This window comes from Mus caroli, unplaced genomic scaffold, assembly GCF_978045245.1.
Source record: "Mus caroli unplaced genomic scaffold, Mus_caroli_1 scaffold_1, whole genome shotgun sequence".
Lineage (NCBI taxonomy): Eukaryota > Metazoa > Chordata > Mammalia > Rodentia > Muridae > Mus > Mus caroli.
In genome coordinates, this window is record NW_028227256.1 from 51,344,809 (window position 1) to 51,361,070 (window position 16,262).

Here is a 16,262-nt window from a genome sequence, read left to right on the forward strand (position 1 = left end):
CCTCTGCCTCCATAAGCACAGAGCCTGTTTATGTTAAGGGACAGGCATCTCCCACCTAAGCCAAGATCACTGCACACAGAAGACAAACTCCTTCCAGAGGACAGAGCATCCTGAAGCCAGCTCTCATAAACTACCTTTCTTCTAATTTATCCACAGTCCCCAACAGTTACTTAGATAATCATTACTCGATCAAGACCAAATATTTCAATATCTGGTTTTCTGTGCTGTCTCTTCAATTGTGAGGCTAACTTATGAAAAATGTACCAACATTACAGTACTGTAGGGCAAAGAAGCAGTAGATGCTAAGCAAAACTAAAGAAACACTGCGATTTCCATGCCGTTCCTCTGAGGAGGAACTAGCATTCTCATGACTGCACTGTGGTTATAGTTCTAGTCTTATCTAACACTGTATCAATGCCAGGGTTTTTCATTAACAACTGTATTTCAGAGTATTTGGCACAAGATATGCATGCTAACTGGTTTGCCTTATACTATATTAGGTTCTAGTGGATGAACACTAGGGACTGAGCAGAGACATAAAAAAAGCAAAAGAAACGCCACAGGGAAGGCTTCAACTGTATAAACCAGACACCTACACCAAAAATGGATTGTGCAAAACAACTGAATTTTTTTTTTTAACACCACAAAACAAGCCACAGTCAGATTACTTCAAATGATTATTACCGCAATTAACTGCTAAAAGATTCCTACTAAGTGGATTCACCTTTTAGCCAGCAATGTCAGGAAACCAGACACAAAAGAACACAGAACAACACACTGTTCTAAATCTTGGAAAATTTTCAAAGAAAAACAGAGTATGGAACATGTTTTCATGATATCCACATTTATTGTAAGTCCTAGATGAAAAATACTGAAAAGATTACTTTTGTTTTAACCCCAAATTACTAAGAAAAGTTCATTGGCACAAATCTCCAGAGGTATCTTACAGTTTCATTTAGCTTTGGTGGTAAAGTATGTTTGCTAACCTTGAGACTACTTAGTTTCCAATACAGATTACCCTAAAAAGAATTTAAATGTATCTTTTTTTTCCTAAAAAAGGGATGTAAAAAATCCAATATGAAACCGAAAAAGTACACATGAAATACAAAATACACTGTCTGTTTGGCTCTAGAGCAGTTAGTAGTGCTACACAGTGTCTATAAGCTTTCTCGTAGTAGCATCACTACCGTACAAATACTAAAAATAAAAACATTTAAAATAGCACATGAACTTTACAAAATCCCCACAGGCTTCTTAGACTAAGATTAGAATTCAGATATGCAGAGTTTACAGTAACTAAACACCAAGAGATAGCGTTTCCCACTGATGTTCAAGTCAACAATGACAGAATGATTACAGGTTGAGTCTGACTCAAGAGACCAATTCTACATCAAGTCATCAGAAATTAACTGGTTTCTTAGTATAAGGATGTTTTTTTGGCAGCATTATACAACAAGCACTGAAAAAAAAAACTGTTCTCGATTTTAAAATTATTATTCACACACGTTAATCAAGCTGTAGGTTAGATAGTGCCAACTTTGAACATGGTCACCTTAGCTGCACTACTACATTTACGGTATTAACAGAGTAACAACGTGCCTAGTATCAGCATTTCCAGATCTTACTCTGTTCTCAAAACCAAGGTACCGACATATAAAATTCTGTTTTTTATTTATTCGCGGTATGTTTTACAATTGCAGAAGTTTAAGCATTTAGAGCACACATTCGGACTGCTGACCTGACTCCCATTTTCCATAACACTCTGAAAAGTTAGGAGTGTGAGGAGCCCAGAGCTTTCTTATTTCCTCACACATCAGCAAGCCTTATGTTGAAAGAGTAGATATTCAGAGAATTATGTTTCTTGTTCAAAGAGTCTGCAGTAGAATCCTAGCTGTCAACCTTACAGTTTGTAGGGTGAGTTCTACATTTACTTTATCTGGTAAAGAAGCTTTCCCGGAAGGAAGCAATGTCTTAAACCCAGAAACTCCCATGGTTCCCTTTATTCTGGCAAGTGTCATACTCCCCAAATGGACTGTGACCCTCAATAAACTTCATAGTCTCTTGTTTCCTATGATATACAAACTCACAAATCTTCCACACAGATGAAAAGCAATCAACAAAAACCTAGCTATCCAACGCATCAACATACTTTTGGATTTTTTTTTTCCAAATGATTTTTTAGAACCACTTCCCATATGCTTAAGTACAGCATTCTAAAAGTTTGCATCAAACCAAATAAAGCAAGGGACTGCACTCATTGCACAGTTATGGAATCAACTGCTCTGGTTTACTTCATGATATTTGTGGATCCCCACCTCTTGAGTATTTGTGTGTGTGTTTACATGTTCACATATGTGTACCCATGTGTATATATGAAGGTGGAGGGAGAGGTGAGAGGGGTAGGGCAGAGGTCAATGCTGGATGTCTTCCTCAATCACTTTCCACCTCATTTTTTGACATAAAATCTTTCACCAATCCTGAAGCTTGCCAATACGGCCAGGCTGGCCAGCCAGCAAGCCCCAAAGATCTGTCTGTCTCCACTGCCCCAGTGCTGGGATTGTAGGCATGCACTAGTTAGACAGTTTCTCACATAGACTCTGGCAGTCTACACTTGGGTCCTCATGCTTGCACCGCAGGCATGTGACTGTCTGAGGTATCTCTCCAGGCCTACTTCTCATGTGCCTCCTGCGGCTTTCAAGAACTAAAAACTGAGTTCTGCTTCCCTCTCCTTCAGTATCTTCCATAGGAGGGATTAAGAGAGTGCATGGTGAAATGAACACATTATGCTATAAGTGCAAAGACTAAAAGGCTAAAAAGAAAAAATGTACAGGGACTTGATAGGCAATCAGCCTTGTATGCGTTGGTGAGCATTGTGAAAATGTGTCATATTGACATGTGTGATAATTATAAAGATCACTCAATAAAAAGTATCCCTTCATAGTCAGCTGAAATTACATAACTAAAATATAAAAAGATTTAAAAGACTAGCCAATACATGATCAATATAGACATAGGACAACCTCAAAAATCGGTGTTAATCAAGCATAAATGGTTTCTTTTGAAGTTTTCATTATAGTGACACCAAGAAAAGAGTAAAATATACTTAATTTTGGCATGGAATGAATCCAGACAAGCTGTGTATTACTCAATAGTAGAGAACATAACTAACATACACAGGTTCCGGATTCAATCCCTAGTATACTCATTCACATAGACGCAGAACTGCAATAGCAGTCAGGTCCAGGGGCTGGAGAGAGGGCTTCGTTAAGAGTGCTTGCTCTGAGTTTGGTTCCCAGCATTGACATCCAGCAATTCACAACCCACCTCTAACGTCCTCTGCTGGCCACAATGAGCACCAGCACACATACGTGTACACACACACACACACACACACACACACAAAATCAATCAATCTTCAAAAAAATGATCAGGTCTAAATTATAATAGCAATAATCTATGAGGGCATTTTAAAAATACTAAGCACTCAATAATCAGACAGATAAACTGTCTGATATATACCCAATCTACTTACAAGCAAGAACCCAGTTGTTAAATAAGTACATTTACCCCAAAACTCAATTTCTTAAAAAAACAAAAACAAAAACATGACAACAGAACTCAAAAATTTGTTGTATTAATCTCTACCATAATCTATATTCATGTAAACATGATAGACAAAAGTATGTAATGTTTATATGAAATCACTTCCTTTTAAGGGATAACACTTTTCCTAATCAGATAGTCTACCTAGCTTTCTGAGTCTAAATGCTTGATGAAGATTCTATCAAAGCATGCCCATCTGTGTTTATGTGTGAGTGTGTATCTCTGAGTATGTGTGGCAAATGGCTGAAGACCCAGGCTACTATTATTTGAAATATTTTGCTGGCATAAATAAGACTTTAAGGGCTTAGGGAATTAGTACTTTCAGACAAAAATATTGTTGTTAGTATTAATGTGCTTTAATAACAAATATACTACTCGTAAAATCAAACTTGATACAACCCATTCATGAGCAATACTGGCTAAGCAGGGAGACTTTAGATCTCATAAATAAATAAACATGGCTGTCAAAAAGTCTAACACCAAACTTTGGAAAGTTCTTTCTATGTGTATATGTATGTTCAAATTCAGAAAGTTAAAGTATTCAGTTGCCATTAAGTTGAGCTACGTCTATAATACCACTGACAGAATGAAAGACAGCATGTGTAGAGAGGCCACACATCTCCAGCAAAGTTAGAGCAGATACATTCCTACTTAGATATGTAAGTGTTGTGCCATGAGAAAATTGTAATTATCCAATGAACTCACTCTTGGGTACTCCACAAACACTATGGTACAGTTTATTCCTTTTGACTCTCTTCTAAAACAAGGGACTAAAGGGTCTAACATGTCTAGTACGATGGCTTTCCTTTAAAAGTCTTAATAAGTGAAAATATGAATATTTAACAAGCACGATGCCAGTCAGACAGTGACAGAATCATACAAACCAACTAACTCTGTGGTAATAACCTCACCCTTTGATTAGCTCTGAAGAAGCAAAGGTCCAGGGAAGAACTAACGTGGCTGACGTGGGCGGAACCCTCCGGTTGGCAGTAGCAGCTGAGAGGCTGTGACACCGTGTGTAACAGCCGATAAAACAAAGCGGATTCTCTTAGTACCATTCCTGGGTACTGAGAAGGACGTAAGTTCACAAGTGCAACTGTGAATTCCGTAACATGGAGGACTTCACGGGAAAGGCTTATGGGCATTTACAGGACACACATCTAAGTGAAGGGTTTGACGACACAGGTCTGACTCAGCTTGAATTTATTCTAATTGAAGGCAAAGAGCAACTATATTCTTCAAGCTCCTGACCTTCCTATTTTTCTGTAGCTAAGAATGAACTATAATTAGAAATGAAATAAAATGTTACCCCCACTCCCCGAGGTGGCAAAATTATAGTCTTAGAGACACCTCTACAAACCAAGATTCTGCTCTTAATGAGTGATATAGGTGTGCAATCTATTCAGGCAGTGTTCACATTTTCAGTAAAGGCTGTCAATTGTTTCTCTATTAGTATATAGCTTTGTACATTAAGTACAATGTTGTATTTATGCTGAGACCCTTCCTCCTCAGTAGACAAACAAATGATGCAAACCCAGAGTTGTTCTGGCGTCTGGATTTATCCCTTTAACAACCTATCATTGCTACAGGCACTTTTGGCAACCACTGGGTCAAGGATTTAAGTCAGGGGCAGAGGCTGACTGTGTCAATGCAGAATCTGCAAGAACATTCTTTTGTTAATAGATCTTTTGATAGATCTCTTCCATGCTTCTAATATTCACCAAGTATACACTGTAAGATTCATATTTGAAAGCTCATGAAAATGCCATTGTTTTGAATCTGAACTGCAGCGATTAACAAAAAACCCTCCCTTTAATTTGAGGCTCTTTTTCACAGATGTAAGATGATGAATCAAACTTTGTCCACTATGGCTGCCAAAAATTGACCAGACTCCATGACCATTTTACTTCTGAGAAAACAAGTTGTCACTTCTAACAATCTTTTAAGACTTATTTTGAATATGTAAGTTATAACAAATATAAAACCCACTTTTCAAATCAAAGTCTGATGAAACTAGCAGAAGTTTCACTTAGACTGCACACAGCACTGCATCTATAGTCTTTAGAAGGTTCCTGGGATGGCAGATGAAAGCTAGTTGGTATGTACAGGAGTCCTTAAGACAGAGGCCACAGAATCCCTTCACTAATCTGTCAGATATGACAAGTATACAGATGCTACACCACGGACTGAAACCATGCTTCAACTACTTCCCTCAAGCATTACAAAACTAATTTCCTATTTTCAATACTGTAAAAATAGACTTGTCTTCTCCAGAGGACCTCACTGTTCCTGGTGGTGGCGCTGTATGTTCACTGTGTCACTGGTCCAAAAGGCATGAGCTGCTTCTCCCTCCTTAAGTCCAGTCTTACATAAAGTTGCATAACGCATGGAATACAAGAGGGATGATCACAAAACACGGGACCCTGTATAAGTGGGAGGAGCCGAAAGCAATCACGCCAACAGCCAGAGGAAGTGGGAACTGGGAGACGGTCTTCAGCAATTTACTGTAAAGGGATGGAGAAATATGCATTATTAGACAAATTACATCGTGAGCCAAAATGAAATATCTAAACTTTTAATATTGCTTTGGAAAGTTAACACTGTAAGTGATATTTGCTTGTACTTATTTAAATTTTATTTATTTATTTATTTTTAATTTTCTGGTCACCCTCTTTTTTTCTTGGGGTGTTTTGTTTGAGACAGCATCTCACTATGTAGTCTTAGCTGGCCTGAAACTTACTTTGTTGACTAGGCTGGTCTCAAACTCACAAAGATCTGCCTGCCTCTGCCTCCCAAATGCTGGGATTAAAGTTGTGCACCACCATGCCCAGCTCTTTTGGTTTTCTGAGATAGGTGGCCAAGTCAAGATTTGCTCTCATTTCTCTCTATCATTTATTTATTTGAGAATTGGGCCAGTGTAGCTCAAGCTGGCCACCAAGTCTGAGGATAACGTTGGCTGTAGGTTTTACCCCCCCTGTGCTCAGACCACAGGCACCTCTGCTCCTACCTTAGCCTGATCCTGGAACAGCTCCAAGTGTCTCAAAGCTTGGAGGTCTCCCAGAGCGAAGGCTCAGTCAAAAAAGTTCAAGTGCTGTCACGAAGCACATCAACCATGAATACAAGCATAAAAGGCTAAGCCTTCAAGTACACACTAAGGCCTCAAGTACTTATTACTCAGCTGCTGCAAAAGGCCAGTCTTAGCTACAGTTCAATCTACTTAACATTACTCCTATCTTTTGGAAAGTTAAATCTTAGATATCATATAAGAGTTAAGTTTTAAAAGAAAAAAAAAAGACGCATTTTTTCCTAACAAAACTCCTACTCTTCAGAAAACAAGCATAATATACGTGCATATGAACTATATTTGCATATAAATGATAGTCACCCTATGGTTTTAGTTTTAGTAACAGTCAAGTTAAACATAAAGAGTATATTTCAAGAAATAAAGTGATAACATCCAGCGACACATGGAGGAAATAAACTGTCCTACCTGGACTTTACTGAAACAGTGTGAGTGTTTCCGAGAATTGCTATAGCTGGAATAAGGAGAAATGCCAGGGGTTTGCATGGGTCAGGACTAAGTTTAAAATAATACCTAGGACAAAAATAAAACATGTATCAACAAAGCAGTACTGATGGTTTTAAATGATCAGAATCAAACTCATTTTCAAAACGTTCCAGTAACATTACAGTTATGAGAGCCTAGACTGCTCTCGAAGCCGCTAGTAACAATTGTTGCTCTACATGGTCCCCAGAAGCAGGGTTGCACGATGGGCACTACACTCAGAAGTCCCTGAGGAAATAAAGATATCACTGTGGAAAGTACTCTAAACTGACTAAAGGCCCACACAGCTCTGGAAAACAAATGACTTAAAATACATTAATCTGTCCTTATACCAAACCAGATAATATAGAGTCTCGAGTAAAATAACTTCTCATTAGTTTTTAATTTCATAATAATCACTTGCAGTCATTGACAGTAAGAATCCCATAGCCTTTGAGAACCTGACTTTTTCCTCAATTCTGACTAAATTTGAACAAAATTCTGGATCTTGACTAAAATACAAACAAAAGGATTTCAACATCTGGTAACCTTTGATTTTGTTTCCTGAGTTTTGATTCTGCCATTTTTCAACCCCATGTGAGAAGGACCAGAAGTTCCAACCACAAGTGAGCCAGGCTGTCTGGGACAACAGAAGTGCACAGGAGAAAGCCACCATCCTTGCAAGCTTTAGCTGCAGTAGAGGGTTATAATGACAGTGACCCCTAAAGTACACCATAACACTGCAAACTGACCTTTTAATTTTAAGCAGAAGTAAGGACCTTCATGATAAGAATTATCAAGAGTAATTCAGGGACATGAAAGGAGCAGAGCAGGAGAAGATACTTAAAGATATACCACATACAAGAGGAGGAAGGAGGCGCACAGCATGAGAACTTGGGAAAGAATCTCGGGAGAAAATCAATAACTACATGAGACAGGAACAAACCAAACATAGCAACAGCATGTAAGCAAATCTCTAAGAAGGAGAAATGAGTGCACTTTTCAATAATTACACCAAACAGAAACAGTCTAAACTCTCCAATTAAGATATGAATGGGCTGAACTGTGTGTGCCCTCAGAAGGAAACTCATCTCTCTGACAAAGATGAGATGAAAGTGCAGGAATGGAAGGCGAGCATTCTGTCTAGACAAGTCGGGAACCGGAAGGCAGGCGTTCCCATCATCTAGGTAAGTCAGGGATGGAAGGTTCCCATCTGGATAAATAAAAGTAGCTACGTCGGCAGCTGAAAAAGCAGACTTCATGAAGAAAAACAAAGAGTTCAAAGAGATAAAGAAGGTAACTATACATTAATGAAGAAAATGGCCCATCAAGAAGATATAAGGGCTCAAGAGCTGGCTCAGCATTTAAGAGTGTGGTATACTCTTACAGAGGACCAGAGTTGGTTCCTAGAAGCCATGACAGATGGGTCACAACTATAACTCCAGCTCCAGAGGACCCGCTTTCTCTGTCCTTCAAAATGCATCTGCACTCATGTGGATGTATGCACACACAAACACACACTCATGCATAAAGTTAAAAATAAGGTAAATAAGCCCTCAAAAAGATATAAAAATCAAAAATATATATGATGAATGTTGAAATCTATACATTTCATAAAGCAAGAGCTATTGGACATGAAAGAAGAGACTGAGCCGGTACAATGGTGACATCCACACGCTCTCATCAAAAGCTCAACCATCCACACACTCCTCCCTCAAACTATTTCAAATATCAACTGTACTTAACAGACACACATATTCTATCCGCCACCTGTGAAATACACATTCTTGTAGCCTACAGGATTTTCTCCAGGAATAAGTCATATTATAGGGCCTTAAAGCAAGTCTTAATTTTAAAACACTAAAATAATTTTTGTATCTTACCAAATCATAAAATTATAAACAAAAGAAACTACAGAATTAATATTAGCAAATCAACTTCAATAATATACTTTTGAATAGTCAGTGGTGTTGATTTCCTTAATCAAGGGAAATTTAAAAATTTGATAATCAAACGAAAATGAAACGTCACTTATCAGACGCTTTGGAACAAAGTAAAGAGAGTTTTTAACAGGGAAGTTATAGCTGTAAGGACCTACCTTAAAAAAAAGGAAAACAGATCTCAAATATCAAATTAAACTCTAAGTTAGCAGACAGATGAACACTAGGACAGAAATTAATGAAATGGAAACTAAGGAACAGTAGAGGGGACCATGAAATAAATAGTAAGCTCTCTGAAATGGTAAACAACACTGGCAAACCCTTACCAGTGTTTGCTGAAAAATTTCACACATTAGAAAAAACCATGCCACACCTGTTTTCCTGACTCCAGCTTACTTCACGGAATTTGGTAACCTCCAAGTTCATCCACTGTCTTGCAAAACCCACCATTTTGTTCTTCATGGATGAATGACATTGTGTATTCGTGCTATACTTTCTTTACTCATCCATGTTAATGAGCCTCTAAGCTCATTCCTAACTTGGCAGCTGTTGGTACTGTTGTACCTGATCATGTGCGGGCACAGCTGTTGCACAGAGTGCTCTTTGTGGGTGCAGCATTGCTTTGGCTGTTTGGAATCCACTGTGCTTCCAAATAAGTGTTAACCCTGCTTCATTCAGCCTCCTAATTACGACTATTCCTAGGCATTTCCCTGACTTTTTTAAAGGTTGCTTAGACAAGGTTTCATTGGAAAGAGGGGGACCAATGGAGAAGAGAAGCTGGGACACAAGAAGATGACCTCAACATAGGAAAAGGCATGTACAAACAAGTCACAGTGAAATCCACTATTTCTTTTTTCTATACCATGCATAATAAAATGGTTTACATATCACTCAACCCTGAGATTCCACCTCACACCAGTCAGAATGGCTAAGATCAAAAACTCAGGTGACAGCAGATGCTGGTGAGGATGTGGAGAAAGAGGAACACTCCTCCATTGTTGGTAGGACTGCAAGCTGGTACAACCACTCCGGAAATCAGTCTGGCGGTTCCTCAGAAAATTGGACATTGTACTACCAGAGGATCCAGCAATACCTCTCCTGGGCATATATTCAGAAGATGTTCCAACTCGTAAGAAGGACACATGCTCCACTATGTTCATAGAAGCCTTATTTATAATAGCCAGAAGCTGGAAAGAACCCAGATGCCCCTCAACGAGGAATGGATACAGAAAATGTGGTACATTTACACAATGGAGTACTACTCAGCAATTAAAAAGAATGAATTTATGAAATTCCTAGGCAAATGGATGGACCTGGAGGGCATCATCCTGAGTGAGGTAACCCAATCACAAAAGAACTCACATGATCTGTACTCACTGAGAAGTGGATATTAGTCCAGAAACTTAGAACACCCAAGATACAAGATACAATCTGCAAAACACATGAAACTCAAGAAGAGCGAAGACCAAAATGTGGACACTTTGCCCCTTCTTAGAATTGGGAATAAAACACCCATGGAAGGAGTTACAGAGACAATGTTTGGAGCTGAGACGAAAGGATGGACCATCTAGAGACTGCCATACCCGGGGATCCATCTCATAATCAGCCTCCAAACACCGACACCATTGCATACACTAGCAAGATTTTGCTGAAAGGACCCTGGTATAGCTCTCTCTTGTGAGGCTATGCCGGGGCCTAGCAAACACAGAAGTGGATGCTCACAGTCAGCTATTTAAAAAAACAAAAAACAAAAAAAAACAAATCACCTTCTCTGGCTGATTTCTGAAGAATATTATAATCTGAAAACTTATATCATCATGGCTAATGAAGGAATGGAAACGTACTGAGAACTAATGCCAGGCAATCCACCACAGCCTACTGAACATGGAGCATCAGGAGTACAGCCAGGCTCCGGTAAGAGAGACGTACTGCGGGAACCACAGAAACAATACTGACGTAAATGAACGCACCTAAGGTTCTTTAGCCAGTAGATTAGAGACGGCATGCTGAGCAGCACAACCCACGTCAGCAAGTTAATCACGGTGCTGTGCATGCGCAGACTGTCTTCAGCATCATTAGCACATAAGCGAAGACTCTGTACAGCAGAGTCTTTATGGTGGTTGGATTTTTTTTCACTTCTTCTAGAGTGTTTGGGATTCTAGAAAGCAAGAAAATAAGAATGCCAAGATATGAATAAGCAAAAGTAAGTTCAAGATATCGCTCAGAATCAATCACTAAAGTACTTAACTAACTCATCTTTTCATTTCCAAACATAAACAAAATGCTGAAATTACTTTGTTAAAAATACTTTAAAATTGTTACCATGATAAGAATTTGGGTTTTCTGTTGTTTGTTTGTTTGTTTTCTTTGAGGTGTGGTCTTGCTATGTGACCCTGGCTTGTCTCAAACTCTTGCGCTCAAGCCGTCACTCTGCTTCAGCTTCCTGGGTGCTTGGAGCACCAGCATGTGTGACCACGTCCAGCTACGTGCTTTTGACTTCTTTTTTTTTTTGGTTTTTTTCGAGACAGGGTTTCTCTGTATAGCTCTGGCTGTCCTGGAACTCACTTTGTAGACCAGGCTGGCCTCGAACTCAGAAATCCGCCTGCCTCTGCCTCCCGAGTGCTGGGATTAAAGGCGTGCGCCACCACGCCCGGCTCGACTTCTTATTTTTATTGTTAGTAATAACTCAAAATAAAATTTATAACAGTTTATTTCTCAACAACAACAAAAGTGCTAAATGTAACAAATTAAACTGAGAATGAGTCAGATCTGTTAAAGTTAATAAATTCTTAATTCCCTTTAAACATTGTAAAATCCTTACCCCACCACACCTGGCTTAGTTAGGGTTTCCATGGCTGGGAAGAGACATCATAAAAATTACTCATATAACTCTTATAAAGGACAACATTTACTGGGGCTGGCTTTCAGGTTCAGAGGTTCAGTGCATTATCATCAAGGCAGGAACATGGCAGTGTCCAGGTAAACATGGAGCTGGAGTAACTAAGAGCTCTACATCTTCATCCAAAGGAAGTCAGGGCAGACTGCCTCCCAGGAGGCTATGAAGAGGGTCTCAAAGTCCACCCCCACAGTGCCACACTTCCTCCAACAGTGCCACACTTTCTCCAAGAAGCCAATACCTCCTAATAGTGCCCAACTCTGAGCCTAACATATTCAAACCACCACATTCCACAACACATGAGTCTATGGTGGCCATAGCTAGCCATAGCATTATGCAAAATACATTTAGTCCAACTCCAAAAGTTCCCATAGTCTCTAGCAGTCTCATTTGATAAAAGTCCGAAGTTCAAAGTCTCTTCTGAGATTCATTCAATCACTTTACTATAATCTCCTATAAAGTCAAAATAAAAAAGCAGTTCATATACCTCAAACATGGATATACATTTCCATTCCAAAACTTTATAGAGAGGAAATATGGGATGAAACAAGACTAAAAGCCATCTTGGAAAACTCCAAACTCTGCATCTTCAGGTCGGATGTCAAAGTGCTCTTCAGATCTCCAACTCCTTTCGTCCTTATTGACTGCAACAGACTTCTTTTTCCTGGGCTGGTTTTACTCTCTGTTAGCAGGTTTCCTCTGCAGGTATCCCAGGGCTCTGGCATCTCTAACATCTTGGGGTCTCCAAGTAAACTTCAACTTCACAGCTTCTTATTCCAACATTTGAGATCCATACATGATCTCCTGAGCTCCTCCAAAGCTCCAGCTTTGCCCTCTGTAGCACTCCAGGGACAGGTTGACTCCACTCCACTGCTGCTGCTGTTCTTGGTGGTCCTGCCATGGTACTGGTACGTCCAATATGCAGGGGTCTTCAACTGTAACTAGGCTTCACCAAAACCCTCTCAGAGGCTCCCTTTATGTGGTGCAAGCATCAACTTCTTTGCACGACGCCTACAGTCTTGGGCTATCTATTGCAACTGAGGATGCAACTTCACCAAATGGCTTTCCTGGCCTCTCACAGTGCCAAGCCTCAGCTGATTTCCATGACCTCTTCATACCTTCAAAATCAGTACTACCTGGGTGATTATTACACATTACCAAGTCCAGCTGCAGCATAAGGTACAACCTTGGCTATCGTTGGAACATAACTTCTTTGTGCTTTCAGAAAACTCTTCCCAGAAAATTTCACCTCAGTGATGCTGGTCTCTTCTTAATCACCGCTAATTTCTAAGCTCCAGCTAACCAGCATCGATTGTCCCAGTAGTCCCTTCTATTCCTGACTCTAAAGCCAGAGTCACATGACTGGAACATGACTCCCTTGTTCTATCACATTATCACCAACTTTATGTTTTCCAACTCCATCACTGCCTAAGCTTGGCTATCATGGAACTTCCTCTGTAGATTGACCTTGAACTAGAGACCTGCATAGCTGTGTCTCCTGAATGCTGGGATTAAAGGTGTGTACCACCATGCTTGCGTCAAAGCTTTTCATGGTCACTATTCCTCAAGATCCAGATCAAAAGCCTGTGTCTTCCAGCTTCAAGATCTGGATCACAAGTGTGCTCTCCATTTCTGGATTGCAGTTCACTACAGATTAAAAGTCCAAATGGGAGCTGGATGTGGTAGCACACACCTTTAATCTCAGCATTTGGGAGGCAGGGGCAGGGGCAGGGGCAGGGGCAGGGGCAGGGGCAGGGGCAGGGGCAGGGGCAGGGGCAGGGGCAGGGGCAGAGGCAGAGGCAGGCAGATTTCTGAGTTCGAGGCCAGCCTGGTTTACAAAGTGAGTTCCAGGACAGCCAGGGCTACACAGAGAAACCCTGTCTCAAAACAAAAACAAAAACAAAAACAAACAAACAAAACGTCCAAATGAAAACGATAACCAGGTAACAACATCTAACATGAGATAACTATTCCTTGTTCAACTTCAAAGGCAAACAATAAACTTAGCTGGATGGGATCCTGCCCTGAGATTACCATGCCCTTAATTTGTGTATCTCCTTAAACATGAGATTCAGCTCCATTTCACTTCCTGGTGACCCTTTATTACTTGAACTAGACATTTTGTATTTTTCCTTTCTACGCTTGCTATGCTTGATGAAAGTACTCTTCATGAGCCGGAGTACTTTACATAAGCCGGAGTACTTTACATAAGCCGGAGGCAAAAGGGTATGCTGCTGGGCTTTGCTGAGACTTTCTTTTTCAGTGCCATTAATCTGATTCTTTTTACCTGAAGAGTCTGCCTTAGACTCAGGCAGACTCTTCAGACAAGGGCAAAAAGAAGACACATTCGTCATCAAAATATCACAAAAATAGTCTCTAGGCTACATACTAATATTCTTCTCTGAAACTTGAGCCAGGCTCCCACAGTTCAAATCACCCTCTGCACCAATGGCTTCCATATTTCTACTAGAATGGTCCACTAAGTAATACGTAAACTGCTTCCCAAATCCAAAGTCCTCAAATCCACATTCCTGCAAACAAAAACATGGTCAGGTCTATCACAGCAATACCCTAGTCCCTGGTACCAACTTCTGTCTTAGGGTTTCCATTGCTGTGAAGAAACACCATGACCAAGGCAACTCTTATAAAGGACAACACTTAATTGAGGATGGCTTAGAGGATCTGAGGTTCAATGCATTATCATCATGGCAGGAGGCATGGCAGCATCCAGGCAAGCATGGCACCAGAGGAGATGAGAATTACAATTCCTTCGTCCAAAGGAAGTCAGGGGCATACTGTCTTCCAGGAGCCTAGGAAGAGTGTCTGAAAGCCCACCCCCACAGTGCAACACTTCCTCCAACAAGGCCACATCCACTCCAACAAGCCAATACCTCCTAATGATCCTACTCCCGGAGTCAAGCATATTCAGGCCACCACACCCCACACCCTCCAAACTTCAAAACACAAAAAAATCAAATGTATATTTTCTCAAGTATTTTCATATCAGCCATATAGAGTTTAGAAACAAAAACTTACCACTGGCTGATTATTTTTAAATGTTGTTAGGCTGGCTTGCAGATGAACAACCTAGGAGGAAGAAATTATTTTACTTGTATCTGGAACAAAACCAATAGACTTTGTTTTTTTTTGTTTTGTTTTATTTTTTTTTTAAGATTGTATTTATTTTATGTATATTAGTAGGCTGTCATTGTCTTCAGACACACCAGAAGAGGGCACCAGGTCACAATATAAATGGTTGTGAGCCACCATGTGGTTGCTGGGAATTGACCTTAGGACCTTTGGAAGAGCAGTCAGTGCTCCAATAGATCTGTTTTAAAAAGTTAAAACTGAGAAGCATTATAATCTGAAAACTAAAAAATACATAGATGAACATGGAGCTGGAGCGATGGTTCAGTGATAAAGAACACTATCTGCTCTTGCAAGGACCTGGGTTTGGTTCCAAGCCCCCTCATGGCTCACAAGCCTCCATAACTCTACTTCTGGGATTCTCCATGCCATCTACTGGCTTCCATGGACACTGACACACATGCAGACAAAACACTCATACACATAAAATAAAAATAAGCAATAGTGAAAACATTTTAAAAAGCTAGTAACCAGACTTCATTTAAACGTTTTAAAACGGTATGTTATGAAAGAAATCATAACAGATGCTAACTCTTCTGGATTTAAAAAGAAAAACACAGGGCTGGAGAGATGGCTCAGCAGTTAAGAGCACTGACTGCTCTTCCAGAGTTCAATTCCCAGCAACCACATGGTGGCTCACAACCATCTGTAATGAGATCTGATGCCCTCTTCTGGTGTGTCTGAAAACAGCTACAGTGAATTCATATAAATAAATAATTATTTCTTTTAAAAAAGAGAAAAACACATATAAATAATACAAACTTCCAGACTATGCAGAGACTGTTTAAATCCTGTGAGCTTATGTGTAAATAATGTTTTGCTATAGTAATTTTACATCTTGCAGATCAAAAATTTGATTATGTTTAATATTATATAAAAAGTTCAATTATATGTGGGGGTAAATTATCTACAAGACTAAATTATCTATAAGAAAAAATTGTAAATTTATTGTTTCCCATAAATATCTGATGCAGTTCTGTCCTTGAGTCAGTTTTTTTAAAAAAAATTTCTAATTAAAAAACAGAACCTAACCATGTAATTTATAAACTGAAGTAGCTCTAAACTGCTTTTCAGATGCACAAAACTTCCCTTTAGAAAACTGAAAGTAATCTACAGTGTGCACGTCTTAGTG

The 16,262-nt window shown here is 39.6% G+C and overlaps 1 protein-coding gene across 1 annotated transcript in view; it reads right to left on the reverse strand.

The window, feature by feature from the left end:
* Nucleotides 1-827: 827 nt before the first annotated feature.
* Pgap1 (post-GPI attachment to proteins inositol deacylase 1) overlaps nucleotides 828-16,262 on the reverse strand; it is an 85,566-nt gene continuing 70,131 nt past the window's right edge. The window contains exons 24-27 of the mRNA XM_021162705.3: nucleotides 15,020-15,070; nucleotides 11,058-11,245; nucleotides 7,094-7,198; nucleotides 828-6,107 (exon numbers count right to left, since the gene is read on the reverse strand). Of these exons, the coding sequence (XP_021018364.1) occupies nucleotides 5,969-6,107; nucleotides 7,094-7,198; nucleotides 11,058-11,245; nucleotides 15,020-15,070 (483 nt within the window). The 3' untranslated portion in view covers nucleotides 828-5,968. The remainder of the gene's footprint in view (nucleotides 6,108-7,093; nucleotides 7,199-11,057; nucleotides 11,246-15,019; nucleotides 15,071-16,262) is intronic.